Source organism: Manis javanica, chromosome 2 (assembly GCF_040802235.1).
Source record: "Manis javanica isolate MJ-LG chromosome 2, MJ_LKY, whole genome shotgun sequence".
Classification (NCBI taxonomy): domain Eukaryota; kingdom Metazoa; phylum Chordata; class Mammalia; order Pholidota; family Manidae; genus Manis; species Manis javanica.
In genome coordinates, this window is record NC_133157.1 from 150,010,162 (window position 1) to 150,031,189 (window position 21,028).

General features: G+C 41.8%; 1 protein-coding gene across 1 annotated transcript in view; it reads left to right on the plus strand.

Moving 5' to 3' along the window:
- Window positions 1-21,028, plus strand: part of CLVS1 (clavesin 1) — a 146,662-nt gene that overhangs the window by 106,969 nt on the left and 18,665 nt on the right. Inside the window, exons 4-5 of the mRNA XM_073229589.1 lie at window positions 14,202-14,312; window positions 17,206-17,441. Coding sequence (XP_073085690.1) covers window positions 14,202-14,312; window positions 17,206-17,441 — 347 coding nt within the window. The remainder of the gene's footprint in view (window positions 1-14,201; window positions 14,313-17,205; window positions 17,442-21,028) is intronic.

Consider the following 21,028-nt stretch of genomic DNA (forward strand, 5'->3'; position numbering starts at 1 on the left):
TTCTGGGAATCCTTCCCTTCCTTCTCTTTCTCTTGTGGACCAAAAACAGCTGCACTCTGTGCACAGGTCAAGCAGTAAAGGCCACAGGGCGCTCCCCAGAAGACTCTCATGACAGGATAAGTTCTGGTCGTGAACCAGGGAAGATTGCATTAGGCACTCTGCCAACCACAAGACAATGTCCATGCAATGGAGGCACATTGTAAAGCACCCACTTCCAATCCCGCAGCAAGTCCCCATGCAAGGTTTAATATGTCCACACAGAGACTTCCTTTTCTGTGTTCTCAGATTTCTCCTACTCACTGCATTTCTTTTCTTCCCTTCTCCAAGCTTTTTGTGTTATCTGCTGGTTAGCTAATCGGGGCAAATCCCAAGGACCCCCATCTCATGATCTCCTTGCCCATGACATGTCCGCCAAACCCATTTGGAGGTAGCACCCACTTGTGCTTGCCTTGCGGGGAACCCCTCCCTAGGAGGCAGGTCATGACTGGGTCCTAGGGAATGTCACCCAGAGCAGCCAGGAGACTTCTCCCTTTACTCTCTTCTTTTCCAACAGCTCCCTGCAGGAGCTAAGGAACTTTTCACTTGCCTTTATTCTATAACCCTTTGTCCCTTTTGTACTAAGTTCTTTCTATCATCATGTCTGCTCCATTTTCTCTATTTTCCATTTAGAGGGAAACAGACTTTTACTCTGATGGAATCTGCAGGTCTGACTTAACTCTGACCTCCCATTTAGGACTCACCTCTCTGGCCTAGCTTGCAGCCTGCAGGAGTGCCATAGCCTAGGGCCAAAACCTCTTTCTCAGCAGAGCAGTTTTTTTTTTTTCCTTACAGCTACCTGCCTCAGCCCAGAAAACCAGGAGATGATCTTTCCTAACTAGTTTAGTAGCTTCCTCAGGGACCTTGACATCCTATGTTCCCCTGAGGAGGCTCTCAGATCTCCAGGAGACTTGCCTAGCCAGAACACTTCTTTATGCCTTTACTGACCCTAAAAACTCAGTTGAGAGCTTCCACTCTTCCCTTCTTCCACCCTTACCCTGGCACCTGTAATTACTACTGAAACCTTAACCAATTAAGACTCAGCAAGTATAAAGACCAAAGTTTCCTTAAAAATCTCTACCCTAGAATCCTGTTCTCCCATTTTCTCTGCACTTGCACCTCCTTCACTGTTCCCTCATAAGCCTTTCCCTTCTCCTGTTTATCACAAGTCAGCTTTCTAGCTATTTGTCTAGCTTGGTTGAGCCTCCTTCAGGCTCCCATAAGACCTCACTGTCAGCCTTTGTCAACACCTGCCACGTCTCATTGGACCACCTGTGGTAAGTCCCCTTTAACCCTTTGCTAGGAAGCCATGAGACTCTAGTCCTCCATGTCCCACTCAAAGATGTCTGAGGTGGAATGCATTAGGTCCTGGGCAGCTGGCTGCACCAAGACCTCTGGGATAGACCCTGGGATGCCTGGCTCTCTAACCCATTCCTCAGGACTATAGTCTTCTGTCTTGCTCTTGGAGATGTCCGACACAGGAAGAGTTAAATTTCCTTTCTTCCTAGATGAGCCACACTGTCGGGCTGCATTCTCTTCCACTGATGACAATTCAACCCTGAGACTCTCAAACTGTAAGTGGGTGGGCAATTGAGCAGATGTCCCTTACGTTCAGGCTTGCTTCTATCTCAGAAGCCAGAAAGAACTCTGCCGAGCTTGCAAACTTGACACAGTCCTGTCCTTGCTCCTCTCCCTACTTTACTTATGCCCTAATGTCAGCTTACAACTAAACTTCGCTGAGCAAAAGAGTTCATTGAAGAGGCTTGTAAGTCTGCTAGCAGCCTTCATTTGTCTGATACTGTCTCCCATTAGAAAAACTGCTGTTCCCTCAGTAGATGCTAAGGAAGTTATAATGACAAAGATACTCTGTGAAAAAAAAAAGTTCTTGTCCTGTACAAAAAGACAGGCCTAAAGAATGCTAGTGTAACAGTTTACAACAGCTTACTCTTGTGCTTAATGTCTCAGTAATATGTTTCCATACTCAAAAACACCAAAGTCTTAATATTAAAAGAACTAAGTTTTGCTAAGTGTGTAACCTTCTGGATCTGCCTTTAAAATCTTTTATTGTCACTTTGGTTAAATACATAACTATTGTTTCTTAATGACTTACAATCTTATTTTAAGCAGTTGCCTTAAAAACTTCCTTCCCAAAATCAAATTCAAAAGATACTTTTACCTCTAGTTAACTCCAAGATTTTCCAGAGGTCAGAAAATTTTCTCCTCAGACAGGAAAATGTTTTTCAGCTTATACATTTAATATATAATTACTTGGGAACCACTGTCAAATGAATGATGCTAAACTTTAGATGATTAAACTGTTACACGTTACAGAAATAACCAGATTTCCTTGTCAACTGTGTGAACCATAGCCATTTCTGAGTTTTTTATCATTTATAATTGCTGTTTTATTCCAAAACTAGCAAAAATTCTAGATTCAAGCAAAGCAAGAATTAATTACCTAAGACTGAGTAAACTAAAGAGGATAATTTAAATTTTCATGACATTTTGTTTCCAATGTTGCTAATCTCTTAAACAGAAAAAGAGTATTTTAAACTTTTTCTCTTATTCTAGCTTACAACACTTTAGTAAATTATACCTTTAAAGCAGAATTGAAACATTTATCTTTATCTGATCCCTCTAGAATTTAGAAACTCTCAGTAACTATTTTCATATTTTATGGCAGTATTATTATTCTCATAAGTTCACTAAGAATCTGCTTTCCTTGTAACAAGACACAGTTGAAAACACTGGTTACTACCAAGGCTTTGACTGGAATGTCATATTTGAGACACATGCATAGACTCAGATATGACCAGACAGCTTTAAGGAACTAACATTGACTTTATGAAGCTAACAAAGCCCCTTGGAAGAACTGGCCTGGTACCTTGCTTACAGGGTTCCCAGCAGCCTTACCAGGTGAGTAAGGAAATTCACTTCCTGGCAAGTGCAGGAACCTCAGAATATCTTGGGAACCTTGGGAAGAGGGGAATTCACCCAAATCTATAGGTACTGCAGGCAAAACCTGATGGCAAGTCTGGCTTGGCCTTCCTGGCCTCAAGAGGCCTTTAAAAACTCAATCTGAAATTCCTTATGAAAAGTTCCAGCAGAGCACATTTAAAAGATCCTATGTGATTGATTGTTGTTCTTGCTGCACTTATGTAAATAATCAAGCCAAGTGTTCTAAAGTTAAACTTATTTTCTTAATATGGTTACTTCTAATAAAAATAAAGGTAACTTTAGAGACAAAAGGTTTGTTTCAAGAATGCAACTTTATCTATACTAGATTCTAATACTAGTCATTGTGAAATAAACTAAATTCTAGTTTCCTCAAATAGCTATGATGCTCCAAATGTTCCCAGTTTTCTCCCATCTCAATTAAAAATCTTACTATTCCGAATCCTCATATTTAGCCATGCATTCTTAATCTCCTTGTCAGGTTTGTTCTTCCAGAATGGAAAGTCCAACTCCAGATGTTGCTCAGACAAGGATTTCAACCTCTGTCTCTGACAAGCAGCAAGTAGTGAAGAAACGATCAAGTCTATCAGGTTTATTAGAGGCTCTCAGAATCATAAGGAGTTCAGTTCTACTTCAAGAACTGGGCATCCTGGCTACTACCTTTGGCTAAACTCCTAATGCTTTTACTAGTCCCACTGTGTGAACCATGCCTACTAAACCTTTTAGCTAAATTTATTTTTTCCAGATTACAGTCCCTTGAGATTAAAGTCCTAGTGTCCTGAAAATGCAAGCCCATACCAACTTGTAAGTTGGCCAACTTCCTGAGGCCAGTGCCTTATCAGAATATGCCACATCTATATATCAGTTCCAGCTGGCTTTAAGAGAATTTGGACTCACTCAGGTCATAGCCTGACCCATCAGAGGACAAGTCCAGGGACCCAAGTCCTCATCAAAGTCTGGAAAGACGGGTCACCTCCAATCTCAATTGCAGCCTGTTTGGAAAGAACCCTACCTTGTCTACCCACTCAGCTGTCAAGGTCCCTAAAGTCGCCAGCTGTGGATCCATCATTCTTGTGTAAAGTGGTAGAAAAATCCAGCAGTGCAAAATCATGAGACCCAAAAATCCAGCTACACCTGTGAGCCTGTAGAAAATCTGAAAATATCTCTTCAAGCGACAGCCACTTAAAATAAGTGCTCCATAACTCCAGTTCCCTAACTCTATCTGGGCATCCTTGTGAGGGTGGGACTTATTATTAATTTCCTGTGCTACTGTGAAACCCCTTTCCTTTAGGCAGCATTATTTCTGTCCTTGTTAGGTTTAAACCTTAAAAAGAAAATGGCCTTAAACATGCCATCATTACTATTATGAACTCTCACCTTATTAGTTCCTCTCCTGGCTAATCCAGGTCTTCAAATCCCTCATGGGGTGGGTGTGGCTGTGGCTAGCCCCTTTCATCCCCCTCCTTGGAGTAATAGTATTAGCTCTCATATTGAGACCCTGCTTACTTAACCTTCTAATCCAATTTGTGTCTTCTTGCCTAGAAGCAATCAAACTGCAGATGGTCATAACACAAGGATTCCAACCTGTACCCTCCAATGACAACACCATCTCCATCCTCACAGGACCACTTGATGGACACCCCTACAGCCAGTCTGAGTCCTCCTTGCCTCAACAAATAGCAAGCAGCTAAAACCCCTCAGTGGGTGCCCTTACTGTCCTAATCTCCTCCATCCTGACAGTCAGCAAGCAGGGGGACCCAAATAACTACACCATCCCTCACAAGCAGAAAGCATCAGAGTGGTCGTTACCCCTCAGCCCAATGATTTGGGTCACAACTGCTTGAGGGGGGAATGTTAGGCAGGAAAATAGATATGAGCGGAGTGGAAAGAGAACAAGTCAGTAAAGCCCCCTAGAAAGGACTCAGTTAACCAGTTAAAACTAGAAATCCAGAAAAGACTGAGTTAATGAGTTAATCAGTTAAAGTTCAAAAGTTCAAGAGCAACTTGGCCTCGAATGTTTGAATATTCCCCAGACAAGGAAAAGTATCTGAGAACAGCCCATGTCTTCATTGTGTCAATTAGATCATTGTAAGAATTACTCAAGTCTGCTAAAAGGCCCACCTTTAAACAGCATAATAAAGACAGGGAGATCCCACCTTAAAGCCAAAATTGCATTTTGAAAAAAAAAAAACCCAGAAGTTTGAGAAGGAAGATTCTTAACATACTCGTTAGCAGACAACTCTGCCACCTTGAAGGAAGGGCAGACAGTCTTGATTGATATGCTCCCAAACCAGGAAGCTGCTATCCTGGGAGGGGACCAGAGCAGTAAATTTCTTGGGTTAAGCTAATTTGTAGAATTAGCTAGAGGACTGTTAAGAAACTTAACTCTCATCAGAGATACTTGAGACCATTTAACAAGTTTACACCCCTAGCTCTTTGTCACATTCCTGAAAAATCCTTAAAAGGGGGAACCCCTAACCTTTCAGTGTGCTCCTCTCTCTAAGGTCGCCCGCACTTAGACTGCATAACTAACTTTTCCCAAACTCTCAGGGTGTTCCTCTCTCTCTGAGGTTGCCTGCACTTTCTCTCTAAATAACTTTAAATAAAACTTCCTCTGCTTCACTACTGTGTCCCTGCCCTTCAATTCTTTGTTGCGGTGGGGACAAGAACTGAGGAAAATACACGATGCTCCCCCAACAGCAAGGAAGCCCAGCTCGCTGAGGCTCCTAAGAGTTTCCAGCACACGATGCTTGTGTGCTTCTGCACGGTGGTGTGAGCAGAGGCTATTGTCTGGAGGAAGAAGCGAGCTCTCTCTTTTGCAGACTGTGCTTTGTGTGAAGTTGTAAAGGAGACTGTGACTGTCTCTGGCATCCGAGTCTTTCCTTTCAGCGTCTTTGTAAGACCTCCTCTCCACTATTGAGCTCAAGGTCATATTTTCTCTTCCCTCTTGAAACCTGTGCTGGGTGGAGGGTGTCACTTAGGCTGGGGTGGGCTTAATTCACAGGCCAGGTTCTCTGCTTTGCCACTCTCGGCAGTGTTTGTATTTCAAGTCTTCTCTATAATATGCAAAGGGTTTTGTCTTCTATTAAAGGACTTCAGGAAGCCACAGTTGCATGGGAGAATGGTTTGGGGGCAGGGGATCTTCCTGAAGTCACCAGAAGTTCTTCAAAAATGTCAATCTTAAAAGAACTCACAGTGTGGTGTGAAAATCACCCTCAAAGTGTATGCTTGCCCGAGGTTGGGACAAAACCACCATGTCAGGGAGATGATGGAACCATACGTTTACCCACAGTGAATAAGATGGCTCTGCTCATAACACAAGTTAGTTTAGTGTAGTCATGTGATCGGATTCACATTTCCCTCTAAGGAAAATGATATGTATTTGAATTGCGGTGCTATGCTATGTCTAAGTTCTGGTTATGGTGGTGTTGGGGGACCAGTATTTCTGCGAGAGCTTTTACTTACGTGTGAGAAACACTGCACTTTGTTCCTCTGTATCCTTTGTCCAAAGCTCAGAGTGCTCTTCCAGCATTATTAACTCATTCATCCTTGCAACACTCCCAGAAAACAGATCGGAGGCAACGTGATCAGCCTATTTTTCAGACAGGGAAATAGGGGCATAGAGGACCTCAGCAAGGTCCCCAAAGCTGCATGAGTCAGAGCTGAGCACAGAACAGAACCTACTCAGGCTCCACCCAGTCTGTCTCTCTGAACCTTTCCTCCCCCCTGGAGTGAAAGCCAGTAACAGCTGGGTCTTGGTAGTTGTTTCTGTTTTTGAATACCAGCGTGAAGCAACAAACTGAGTATCTTGCCAAAACCAAATCCAAAACTACTGCTTCTTCAAGTGTAAAGCTAATGCTCTTTAAGGGAGAAGAGACATGTATATTAATCAGCAAAATAAAATTGGATAATCACTTAGATAGAACCTTAAAGTCCTCAAAATCTTCTAACGTTGACCCATTAACTTTTCTGAATCAGGAAATTCCATTTGGCCAAGCAGAAATGAAACTGGAACTTCACAAGGGTTAGGATTCAGTTTGAAACTGAGAAGGACTAACATCTGTCTTTTAAGTTCAACAAACAACTTTTCTCCTTCGTTTCACCTGAATGCAGACTGGTTTCACGTGGACTTCATTGTCATTTTAGTGGAGCTAGAGGAGGGGGCCACTGTCTGATCAGGGTGGGTGTTAGTTAATGTCCAAGGAGCCACTGAAAGCCTGGGACCTGGGGTCAGAGGGCCCCAGAGACTGACTTCAAAGGCAGAGTACCAAATTCAGTGGGAAGTCATGAGCCTTCTTGGACCTTTGCCTTTATTTATTATTCATTTATTTATTCAACAAACATTTATCGAGTATCTATTATAAACCAGCCATTGGCTGGGTGCAAGCATAGATAAGGTGAATCAGACATAATACTTATCTTTCAGGAGTTTGCAATCAAGGAGCAAAGATAAACAAGCAAACTATAAATTTCTATGCAAAGTAATGAGTAATTGTAGAGATATTTACAAAGTCTAATTGGGGTAAATTGGATCGAATGGCTCAGAGAAATCTTCCAAGAGGCATCTCTTGACAACCACATAGAGGACAGGTCTGAAGGATGAGAACAAATTTGCTGAGGGGATCGATGAGGCTAAACTTTCAAGGGTTATCCATGTGCTGAAGTTTGTTATTAGGATCAATGGCATCATTTACAGTAGCAGCAAGCAGTTACTGAATTCCTAACATGTGCAAATTACTCTTCTGGGCTACCGAGAATGCAGACACACACTAGAAATGATTCTGGTTCTAGGGAAGTTATTATCTGCTTGTGAAAAAGGAAATACTGTAAAGAACATATAGCAATTTAATGTGATAGTGCAATGCAGATATGATAGAAAATGTAACAGTGCTGTTTGAGAACTGAGACAATAAACACAATAGAAATCCAGAGAGAAGGGGCTGGTAAGTAAAAATGCTAGATTTAGGGATACTTAGGGGAAAAAGGAAACCAAATGAGGTCCATATTGGCTGAGTTCTGGTAGTTTGTATTTTGTGACCCATTTCTTCTCAGTTGTCAAATACACATATGTGGAGTTGTTTGTGATAGTCCCTGATTATTCTCTTAATGTCTGTAAAGTCTGTGGTAATATCTGCTATTTTGTTGCTTGGTAATTTGTGATATCCTTCTTTGTTTCTTTGACAGTCTTCCTAAAGGTTGTTTATTTTATTGACCTTTCAAAGCTCTTTGTTTCATTGATTTTCTTTATTGTTTTTCTCTTTTCAATTTTACTGATTTCTGCTCTTACCTTTATTAGTTCCTCTCTTCTCTTTGATTTAGCTTAATTTGCTCTTCTTTTTCTACATTTTTCAGATGGGGGCTTTATTATTGATTTAAGATGTTTCCTCTTTTCTTATGTATGTGTATAGTGCTATAAATTTCCCTGTCAACACTGCATCAGCTGTGTCCCATAGATATTGATATATTGTCTTCATTTCCATTCAGTTAGATGTATTTTTAAATTTCCTTTGGACTTCATTGACCTTGGATATTATTATAGTATTATTTGACCTTGGATATTATTATTAAATAATAAATTATTTTTATTAAATAATAAATTATTATTAAATAATATCCAAGAATTATTTAAAAGAAGTTTTAGTTGTTATTTCTTTAGTAGTATTTGTAATTTTCATTTTATCTTTCTATTACTGAGTTCCAGTTTGATTCCATTATGAACAGAGAACATGCTCTGTATGATTTCACTTCTTTTAAATTGTTGAGGTTTGTTTTATGGTGCACGTATGGTCAGTCTTGGTTCATGTTCTATGGCACTTTAAAAGAAAGTGTATTCTATTGCTGTTGGATGTGGTGTTTTATACATGTCAATTAAATCTTGCTCATTAATTGTACTGAGTTCTTTTATATCCTTGCTAATTTTCTGTCTAAAAGCTTATCAGTTGTTGAGAGAGGGATATTGAATTTGCCAATAACAATTGTGTATTTGTCTGTTTCTTCTTTCACTTCTATCAGCTTTTGCTTTATATGTATTCCTTCTATACAGTTGTATTGGAAGCGAGTTTCTTATAAACAGCATATATAGTAGATCATGTTTTCTGATCCACTCTACCAGTCTCTGTTTTTTATTTGGTGTAATAAAAAATCTTCTATTTTTTCATTTGTGTCAAGCATATCTATAATTGCTGTTAAAGCATTTTTTATGATTGCTAATTTAAAATTGTTGTCAAGTAATTCTAAGTTCTGTGTCTTTTAGTGTAGGCCCTATTGATGGCCATTTTTCATTCAGTTTAAGATATGTCTGTTTCTTAGTCTGAAGAGTGATTAAAAAAATTTTTTTAACTTGGACATTTCTGTATTATGTTCTGAAATTCTGGATTTTATATAAACCTTTTGTTTTAGTTGACTTTGGGGATACACTTGGCAGGGAAAGCAGGCTGGGTGCCTCACTACTGCCAGGTGGAGGAGGGAGTCCAGGCTCCTCGCTTGGCCTCTGTTGACACCCAAGGAAGGGGACCATCTCATTACTGTCTGGCAGGGGTGGGTGTTCTAGCTTCCCACAAGGTCTCCAGTGACATCTAGATGGAGGTGGCCTCATTACCACTGGTGATAGTCAAAAGTTCTGACTACCCACTCTTTCAGCAGCATCCCTGGAAAAGGGGAGGGGGTCCTCATCACTGACATACAGGGGCCAGGGTTCTGCTTAATAATATACTCTGAATGCTTGGCATAAATAGACACCTGGTTAGTTGTTGCTGTATCATGATATCCCTGGAAGGTTTTGGCAGCTCTGTAGTTCCTACAGGACTCATGTCTTTTGGTAAGTGACAATCAGGGCATTAATAGTTATCCTCTCCCTGGGAGCTGACCCTGATTCTTTAATTAGCCACAGTCTTGAGCTGAGCCATCGCTACCTCTGCCCAGGTGCCTTGCACTATCGCTGCAGGTCATGCCGGGCCCACGATACTATATGTTCAGGTTCACCCTCTTCTTTTCCACAATGAAGCTGTACCTCCAGTACTTATTCCACTGGTAGGTTAATGTTTTCCTCCATCGCCTTTCCTTTCCTAGCTGAGTTTGTCTCACTCAACTGGCTCTCCCAATTTCTTTTCAAAAAAATGTACCTGCATGTTTAGACCTATTCCTTTTTATACCATCACTCTCTTGGTCACAGGCTTCTCCTCCATTCACCTTAAGTCACGGTTATTCTACTTTCCAGATCCTCATTTTAATAACACTTAGAATGCTATAATAATTATATGATACAGGAAAATAGGACAGACAGATGAGAACAGCCTTACTCTGAATATTCAGAGAGCAAAGAAGGAATCTGGACATGAGTAAGTAGAGCTCAGATTTTCAGGCCATTCACTGAGCCACTCTTCTATTTAGGAGGCAATGAGAGGTAGCATTCATTGAATGTGGAGTTAGAATGCTTGGGGACTAGTTTGGAAGGTGGGCTTCTAATATATCTAGTTTGAACATATCTTTGTGTGACTTGGGAGTTAGAGAAAGCATTGGTTATATAGATGCTAGCACTCCCAGCTACCTCTTGGCATTACCACAATTCCAAAGAAAAATATTAGAAAGGCATGATTGTAAATAAAAAATGGGAAGCCTGTGAACATAAACCTGACCTCTGCAGCCTAGGGCATGGGTGGAGCTCAGGTAGAGAGACAGGGAAAGGAGTGGAAATTTCTGCTAAGGCAGTTCTGCCAAGCACACTTCAGACAATACAACCCAGAGTTTGTCTCATAAATATGTGCTGAATTGAAGAGACTCAAGGTATGAACTGATTGTAGTAAAGAATTAAAGACACTAAACAAATCATTACATAATTGCAATTTTCTGTTTTCCCCACTACTCTGTAAACTCTATATTATTTGATACTGTATCAAGCAGACGATCAATGAATAGTTAATAAGTATAATTTTAAAAACATGATCCCATTTGGAAAGGAAGAAAAAAAGGAAATGGAAGAAAGGAAGGGAAGAAGGAAAGTGGGTCTTGGGTAATTGTGAGTGCTATTCATCAACACTTTTGGCCTTTTCCCTATTGGGCACGTAGGTTGCCATTTCCTGACCCCCTTGAAGTCAGGCACGTTTGGCCTATAAAATGTGACAGATGAAGCACGTCACTTTCTGGCCGCCTACCTTAAGAGCTAATAAGGTGTGGTTCCTACGCAGTTTCCCTCGGCTGTGGCAAGCAGCACTGCTCCAGATGGGGAAGGCCACCTGCCTGGCTCCCTGCGAGCCCAGCAAGGACATTCTGTGTAAGCAAGAAATAAATCTTTATAGTTTTAAATGATAAAAGGCAGGGATTGTGTGTTATTAAAACATAACATAGCCTCTTCTGGATGACAGAAAGTATTAAGAGTATGTCTTTTACCATGGAAATAGAGGTGATTTCCTTTTCTTCTTTCTGGTGTTTTCTATTTCCTAATTTTCAAAACATATTTTAATCTATTTTTAATTTTCTAGAAGGTGTATTATTTTCATCATAAGGAAATAAATTAATTTAAAATAAACTGGGACAGATTTTATGATTTGTGTATGTTTATAATTTGAAGTGATATTCTTACTGATAAAGGCATGAAATGTACAGGAATTAGTATCATTTTCTTGAACGTAGGGTATGTTTTAGCACATACTCTTTAGTTTACAAGAACTCTGAGAAAGTATCACACTGCCATTGAATCAAGGCCTACCATCTTGACATAGGGCTGCTCTGTCCCTTCAGAAATGCACCTCCTTGAGGTGGTGGACTCCGTTGGCATCTAGGGAGACAATGTCTCCATCTGCAATTTGTTAATGAGACCAGGCAACACGATAAATGATGATAGGTATTATTCTTTGCTAATTTTCCCTTCCCCCATCTTTCCCTTTGCACACTACACACACACACACACACACACACACCATTATTAATAATGCAGTGGGCTCATTCGCATATGCCCAGAATATTTGCACATTTTCCTTATTAAACACCAAGGTCTTTCATTTGAATTTTATAGTAGGGCCCTGGAGGAGCGTCATTCTGTTTCCACTTTGGCCCAAACCCAGAACTCTGAGGCATGGGATTTTACATGCATTTATCTGCACATAGTCACTGGCTGACCTGGATGAGATCAGTAAAATCTCATGCCTTCAAGCTGGTACACTCAAAGCCAGGGCCAATCTAGGGAGAACTGACAAGGTCTCAGCCCTGTATGTTTTTTTTCAACCTCCTCTGACACAAATAGACGACAATGTTGATGTCTTTGACGACTGAGCCTCTATAGACTAAAACTATGACTCTCCAGATATTTTTGTAAGGTTGATGTTTTCTTTGAGATTTTGCCTACTGCCTCTAGAGTATTATTTACAGAATTTTCTGTCACTTTACTAACCTAAAATGTGTATAGCACAATAGATCTCAATAAAACAAAAACCTTTATTGGTCTTACTAAAACAGACAGTAAAGCCTTGATTTTATAGAGAAACCCTTTACTCTGGTTCTTCTTTAGCCCCTCAGAACCCAGGTTTAGTGTGTGGGATAATGAATTATAGTTCTGAATAACAAGTTCAAAAGAACCAGAAGTGAAGGAGGCTAGTGTTTAACACTTCTTGGAAAGGAAAAATTGGGGGGGGGGGGGGGATGGTCTCTTTTTTAAGGAACAAAAGAGTGATTAGATACTTAACTACCTAGAAGAGAAAAGACAACCTTATTAAGAACTTTCACATCTCTGAAATCAGATTTAGAATAGTGGCAGATAATGGCAAATGTACAAATTAGTATAAATGGTCCCTCCAACCTTATCTGGAGTTTCATTAAACATTTTTAAAATAAAATTAACAAAACAAAAAATACATGCCATACAAAACAAAGACCTTTTACTGAAATTGTCTAGTTTAGCTTTCCATCGACTTCATTTCTTTGCACTCTGTAAAATGTCTAGACAGAGACAAAAATTGTTATAATTTTTTAAAAATGTCAACCCTTAAGCACAGTTTCATGAACTTACACTGGAAACTAGGTCTCAGTGAGGAAGATGCCCAGGGATCCTGAAGACTCAAAAGGTTCTGCAAAAAGGTTAATAGCCCTTAATAGCCCTCTTCCCTTGTTACTAAAAATGACCCAAAGAAGGTATTTCGTACACCTACAGAGATCAGCTGCTTCAACTGCTAGCTCACACTGCTCGGCTCCTTTTGCTTTCATCTCATCTTGCTAGCATCTTACAAAAATGATTGTTGCAATCAACCTGATCACCAGCATACATGGCAATTCAAATTACATTCCATGTTCCTTCTTTTTTTAATTCCATTAATGTAATGTAATCTGCAGAAGCCATTCATCAGGAACTCCAGACCTGGTGCTGCGGGACTAGCTCAGAGTTTACGGTTAAGGCCCCTTATTTTGTGGATCTAATTAGCACTTAGATGAGCTTCCTGGCTTCTAAAACATTAGCTTATGCCCTGATCTGGATTCTAAAATTGGAACCATTGAAAAAATGCTCTCATTTCCTGTTGTATACAAAATGTATTGATCTGCTGAAAAAGAGATCCATATTGCCTCAATTAAGGAAATCAACTAGCCCAGCCACTCACAAGTAATTTTTTACCTGGGTCCTATTGTGTGAGCCCCAGGATAAAGTAAGGAGCTAGTTTCTGGAATTTGTAAAAAAGTTGCTGGTAAATGACATCAAACTTTGGTGGATTCCAGAGAGCCCCATCTCTTAAGATCCTTTGAAATCCTTTTCCACTGCCTTCCTTCACAGCCTGGCTAGCTCACCCACAAAGTTCAGCTTTTGTCATGATAACGTGGGTGCAGAGTGCTGGAGGGCAGAGAAAAGGGTAAAAGGGCCAGCTTGTCCTGAGAGCTTTTGGGGGCTGAAATCTTGTTTGCCTAAGGCAACTGAGTGTTCCAGAATTCCGACTCCCTTGCTACCCGGGGCACACACACTCTTGTGTCATGTAGAAGTCATAGAGCTGTGACTTGGAAAATTCAGGCCTGGCACCTATGCATGTTTTTGAAATTGTGGAGTCAGAAGGGAGAAAGGGGACAAGGAGAATAGAGACAATCTTAATAGCTAGGCAGTCAGTGTGTTGCCTTTCTTTCCCCATGGCCAGGTAAGGCTTCGGTCAGAGAAGAAACCAGGGGTTGCGGGGCGTGGAGCTGCTAGCCCGGCTTCCCCTGGAACTCGTGCTAACTGCTGTGTCTTTCTTTCCACCCAGGACAGCTTTCCTGCTCGCTTCGGAGGAGTCCATTTTGTCAATCAGCCCTGGTACATTCATGCGCTGTACACGCTCATCAAGCCATTCCTGAAAGACAAGACCAGGAAGCGGGTAATGAAAACAAACACCCAACAGTGGGGCTGGGGGGTTCACAGAGGGACCATTACTGTGCCTCCTCTTCACAGTCAATCTCTCTCCCTCTCTCCTTATTTTTTACTTTGGTTTTTCTGCTTTTCTGCAGTCCCAGAACATTTGAGCCTCAGCTGGAGTTTGCAAATGGCCTGGATTTAATCAATAATTTAGTAGAACTGGGTTATTTTCAGAATCCCAGTGACATACCAAAGGAAACTTGAAGGCGTAAAAATACCAGATGCCCACATCATTCTAAATGCTCACTGGAGATAGGGGGTCGAGCAGCTTCCTGTTCCTGGGATATTTTAATAGCCAGCATTGTGTCCTGCAAATGTATTGTTGTGGTGAAGAATGTTTATGATTCAGTTTTTCCCCCCTTGGCTCCTGGGTCAGAGCTTCCAACTTCATCACCTTGCAAGCTGGGAAAGCATCCTTCAATGGAAATAGTAATGCGCTGAGGGAGAAGCCTTTTAAAATCTTAATTGCCTCAGCTGATGACATTGGAAAGCTGGCATCTGCTGTCGGAGCTGGGCTTTTTCATGGCATTCCTATTAGCTGAGAAACTGAACATTCCTTTTCCACTCTGATTCTGCTTCCTCATTTGTAAAACAGAGAAACAAACACTCATGGTAGATAGTTTCTGGGTAATTTAATGAGACATTAAATGAAAGCATGTAGCATAATGCCACTCATGTAGTTGCAACGTAAAGACTTTTATTTCTCCTTACCACTTAGCTCCCATTTAGCTTTCTGATTTCAGCAATGTCCTGGCTTAGGAACACCACCTTTCAAGGGAAGTGACCAGAGTCATTCTTCTAGCATTTTACTTATGTCCCTTGGCCCAGGGGACCCTGTTCTGGGAAAGAGATCTGAGTATTCGGGGGAGAATGAATGAGGATATGAGGGACCCTGTCCCCACATACACACTCCACAGTATCCTTACCTCCTAGACCTCAGATGCTTCCAGGTCCTTAGGAAGCAGTGCAATAAGGTATGGGAGGGGTAACTCCCCTGTACCCAATCAAGTGTGGAACTAGGAGCCACAACTCATCAGCCTAAGGAAGCAGAGACATTCTGAAGCATTGTGCAAATCTGTCTGGGTCTGAGGACAGTGCTAAGGATAGGGAAGTATCCTAGACTGTTCCTAATGGGGCTTCAGGCTTCCCTCTGGCTTCATCTCCTCAGGAAGGAGCAGTGGGATTGTCTCCCTCAAAGCAATCTACACTTGCTGCAGTACTACCTAAGGGAGTTTCAGAGCTCTGGGCGCAGCATCTGACAAGTAGAGAGTCCAGCCCCCTACCTGCTGAATCCTCTATCCCACAGGACCACCAGCAGAGAGGGCCAGTTTCCAAGGCTCTTTGTCCTTTAAAGAATTGGAGGTGTTGCGTGGGTGGGCACAAATACTTGATCTAACCACCAGGGCTAATATCCAGCTTTTCCATGCTTCAAATTCTACAGTTCCTCCTGAAAAGTGTTTTGAAAAGTCAGAACTCATGAATTTTCTTAAAATAAATAATTCTTATTAAAATTCAGTCATACCCAATCCAATGTCAAAAATCATACATTGTTTTCTGAAGTGCAACAGTATTGTTCTGAAGAATTGTTCTGAAGTATTGTTCTGAACACTTAGTTTTTTGTCCCCCTACTCTTCAAATGATGTCATTACATCCTAAGTTAAAAATCTTAATAAAGCAGAACAAGGTAGCAAATGTTTATTATACACTGGTATTCTATATAGTATATAGTATAATAGAATATTTTTATGGTATGTTATACTATGTTGATGTATTTTAAGACTCAAATTTACATTTCACCATGGTTAACTGTCAGGGGTGATGTGTACCTCTGTGTATGTATGATCTATGTTCCTATATATTTGGGTATACATATGTGTATGCAACTTGCAACATAAGCAAGTGTGGGAACCAATGTCATTATCCAGACACACTTTAAATAAGGTTTGAGGAGTCAATTCCTAATTTGCAGGCAATGGTGACTATCAACTTGCAGCTTATCCACTTTGTGGATCTGACTGAAAGCAATTGTAATTTGTGGGTGTTTTCTTCCCTGCTTAACCTGTTTATCCCCTGTACATCTCTTATATGTATAGAAGACGTAGACTTGTTTAGCTATTAGCCCTTTATCCAGAATAAATGGAAAATGGCTGCAAAAATACCCCACAATAAATTCTCAGGCACAGTCTTCAGTTCCATTGACTAAGAAAGAACTGACTGAGTTCCCACATCTCCCTGGGAGCCAGGAGTGTATTAAAAGAGTAACAAAACACCATCCCTTTCCCTGAGTATTCTTCTCTTCTCATGGGAAGCAAGACATAAATGAACAAATAAGAAAAAAATAGAAGTCAGTAGATAATACAATTAATTGGGGAGCAGTGGGAGGAGAACCAAGGGGTAGATATCACTGGGACAGTTGGAGGAAGAGGCTATCACTTGGTGAAGGCCTGGTAGGGATGGAGGGCTGGGGGTGTGCAGAGGAAGGAAAGCTCTCTTGGGGGCTGACCGGGCGATATGGAGATGCATGTGAAGCATGGCTGGGTTTGGATGGTCTACCTTACTACTCTTTTTGTCAGCAGGGATAATTAAGAGATGACTCTATGTATAAATTGGGGCCATGGCCAAATAATACCCAATTTGTTCATAAACTTTATTTTAAGAACTATTAATTCAGCCCTTTTTCTGAGCAGTAAATTAATATTTTATGAAGACTAAGTTACAGACACAAAATTGAATGCCTCTTTAAATACTATGATCACCAGCAGTGCATCCAATTTGTCATTGCTAAATTGTGTATTAGATTAAGTACTTGGTCATGTATTTTGGATTTTTTATTGCTAATTATTTTTGTCTTTCAGATTTTCCTGCATGGAAACAATCTGAACAGCCTCCACCAGCTAATACATCCTGAATTTCTGCCCTCTGAATTTGGAGGAACCCTTCCTCCTTACGACATGGGAACTTGGGCCCGGACGTTGCTTGGTCCTGACTACAGCGACGAAAATGACTATACTCACACTTCCTACAACACAATGCACGTGAAACATACGTCCTCCAGCCTGGAGAGGGAATGCTCCCCCAAGCCAATGAAGAGGTAAGGCCTGGGGGTCAGGGCCTCTCAGTCACAGGTCAGTAGGCATTTTTGATTTGGGCCTATTGTGGGCTAAGTAATTGAAGTCCTTTAAGGGCACAGAACTTAAAATAAATTGCAATACATTCTCAGATGAGTTCATTAGGATTGAAAGCAAATGGGACTTGGCTGGCCCAGAAATATATTTGTCCCTGATGTATTAAAGAATCAGTTAAAGGCTAGGACCTTGTTCATGTCAGCATTACAGTCCTAGTCTCTAGGGAGTCTTTTAATATACAAAGAATGAAATGTGGGCCCTTGGAAATACACTGGTTAAAAACGTAACCTTCTAGAAAACATTCCAGCCTTCCATGCCTTGATAACCTTCTACTGAGTAGTTACTTGGCTGCAGGCACTGATGGGGCACAGGGAACACAAATGTGAATAAGACATCAGAAGAACAGAGAAAAGTGGCTTGGAACAATCTGCCAAGTAAGACTTGTAGCAGGTGACATTCAAGCTGGGCTCTGAAGGGTGGAAATCAGCAAACCAGTCTTACAGGAGAAAAGCATTCTAGGCAAAGGGGACAGCAGAGGCACGGAGCCCTTGGAGGGATGGGCTAGTCTAGTGTGGCAAATACGTGTGTGGGGGCTGGGGGATGGGAGTAGGTAAGAATAAAATTATAAAGACTGTGGGGTCCAAGTGGTGAAGCATTTTGCCTACCATATTCAGTGGAGAGCCGTGAAAGGTTTTTGTTTTTATTGGTATACAAATAATATATGAGTACTTTCTTATTATAAGAATTAAAGCCTTATTTTTAAAACTAAAATTCCCTTCAACCACTATCCCCAGCTCCTTTCCTAATTCCTCCCCAAAGGTAACCACTGTTATCAGGCTGCTCTGGGCCCTTCCATTTTGCTTCCTATACATTATACATATCACACACACCCCTAGAAAATAAATACCTGCTATCATGTATTAGTTTGCTAGGTCTGCTACAAACTACCACAGACTGGGTGTCTTAAACAGCAGAAATGCATTTTCTCCCAATTCTGGAAGCCAGAGGCCCAAGATCAAGGTTTGCAGTGTTGGGGCATTCGGAGGCCCCCTCCTCAGCATGTGGACGGCCGTCTCCCCCATGTCCTCACGTGGTCTTCCCTCTGTGTGTGTCAGTGTTCTCATCACTTCTCTTGTAAGGACACCAGTCATTGGCTCAGAGCCCATCCTAATGACCTCATTTTACCTTAATTACTCTTTAAAGACCCTGTCTCCAAATACAGTCCTGTTCTGGGGTACTGGGAGTTACGGCTTCAACTTAGGAATTGGGGGGAGGACGCAATTTATCCCGTAACATATTGTTATGTAACATCTTTCCAAACTAGTAAATCTAGACATAGTTCTTGTTTTTAATACAGCATGGTATTGCAGAAGGTGGACATCTCACAGTTCAGCCATTTCCCTACCAATGGGCATTTAGGTTATTTCCAAGTTTTTTCTCTTCCGAACAAAGCTCAGCGAATGCCCTTGAAGTGCCGCCATCACCCCCACAGGGAAGCTCCCGTGGGTGAACTAGGAGCCCTCTAGTTGCTGAATCAGCGGGGGTTGCACTTTAAATTTTAGTCCACACTGCCCAGATGCCCTCTAAAATGACCCCACTAATAGACACTCCCACCAGCTCTGTGTGAGAATCTCCTTCCCCAGACCCTTGAAAAGTACAGGATATTATCATTTATGACTTTAATTTTAGTCATAATCCTGACGGTGGGACAACTCCATGTCATTTTTGTTTTCATTTGTATTTCTATTTGTACCAGACATAGCTGAGCAGAGAAATGAACTCATAAGGCCTGGGTTTTATAAGGATCATGGATTAGCAGGGAAATGGAGACTAAAAGCCATCAGAAGACCAATGCAGGGGCTCAGGTGGGAAGTCGAGAGTCAGAGCTAATGCGGAAGCAGAAGCGGACTCGCTCAGTTCTGGAGATGTTTGGAAGCGGAGGGGTGTCACTGTGGAAGTCCCCTTTGGGGAACTGGACTTATGTTGTGTCCTGAAGCAAAACAGAGTGTCCAGAAGGGAGACCTCTGCATTTCCTGCTCACTGGGGCACATGGTTCTCTGATGTCTGGGAAGCCTCCTTGCTGGGTCTGATGGACCTGGAAATTCATGGACCCCCAGGTTGATAGTCAGCATTCTCCGGGAAGTGATGGTCATGTTGGCTGAGAGTCTGTCTTTGCGTCTCTACAGTGAAGGGACTGACCTTCCTGGTGTGGGTGAGACTGTCCTGCTGTCAGTCCAGGTCACAGCATGACAACGACAATGTCACAACTCTCACTGCTCACACTGTTCTGAGCCCTTTATCTGAACTAACTCTTTTAATCCTCATCACAACTGTATGAGAAAGGTGTGATTATCCACATCTTACAAATGAGGAAACAGGCACACAGAGGTTCAGCAATGCCCAAGGGCACACAAGTAGTGAGGCCAGCTGGGGTCCAGACCTGGGAGGGCTGCCTCCGTGTGGGTCTGTGCTCTGTGTTGATGTCCTCTGTAAGATGTGACACGCTGCCTGCTTTTCCTCACTCTTTATGTCCTCTGCTTTCATGCCGGGCTTCTCTCCCCAACCTCCATGGGCAGGGACAGTGACATCTCATGTGGCCTGTCCCACCCTATCTCTAGACACTTTTGGATAAAGCCATCATACCCTCATATATGTCTGAACTTCCAAAGTCAAGTGGCAAAGAATAGGAATTTGCTACTCCACGCCCAGACTATCAGTTACATAGTTGCATGCATTTTGGATGACCAGGCATGTCCTGAGTCCAAGTTGTACCTTTGAATTGATGTTGAGGATCAGAAGAGGTGGTAACCTCAAGTTCTGGAGAGGAAAGTCTCCGTGTACCTTTATTCACCTTACCCCCTCCCCAAGAATCCAACTCCATGTCCCACACAGTGCACACAAAGCAGACACACTGTGCCTGCTCACTGCATATGAATGAATCGATGCTGGATGAAAGCTACTCCCTCCAAATCCATCGTTGGTGTGCTTGTCCAGTTGCTTCAACCAAATTGTCAGTGCCCAGGTGGAAAACGTTAATTTCTGCCGGCTTTCATGGATCCTGCCTTATAGGATCTTACAGCCTAGTAGGAGAGATAAGATGTGCCCACAAATATCTATAGTACAGTGCAGAATGGGAGAGGTACTATAAAGGAGGTCTAAGCCCTCCTGCAGTGTTCTGAGGAAGTGTTCACTAATTTCAACCAGTAAGACTCTTAGAAAAGTCTTCAAGGCATAGCTGATCCAGATTTTTGGGAATATTAAGATGTCAGGGTCAAAATCCAAGGCTATGCTGGAGAAGCTAATAATTGTATACACATCTCGTTACTCCCCCGAGGCCACCGAGGTGTTCTGCCCGCTCCTGCTCTGCTTTGGGGTGACATCCTTAAGCCTTCGCAGTAGGTTGGGGAGTGGGGAGTCTGGCCCCAGTGGTTATGCTGGCAAGGAGGGAGCACCCCTGCTGTGAGACAGGGCCTGTTTTCAGGTTCTTTGCTGATGGAGGTCCGTGGTGACTGAGAAAATTACAGGGACACAACAACTGCCATTCATAGCCTAT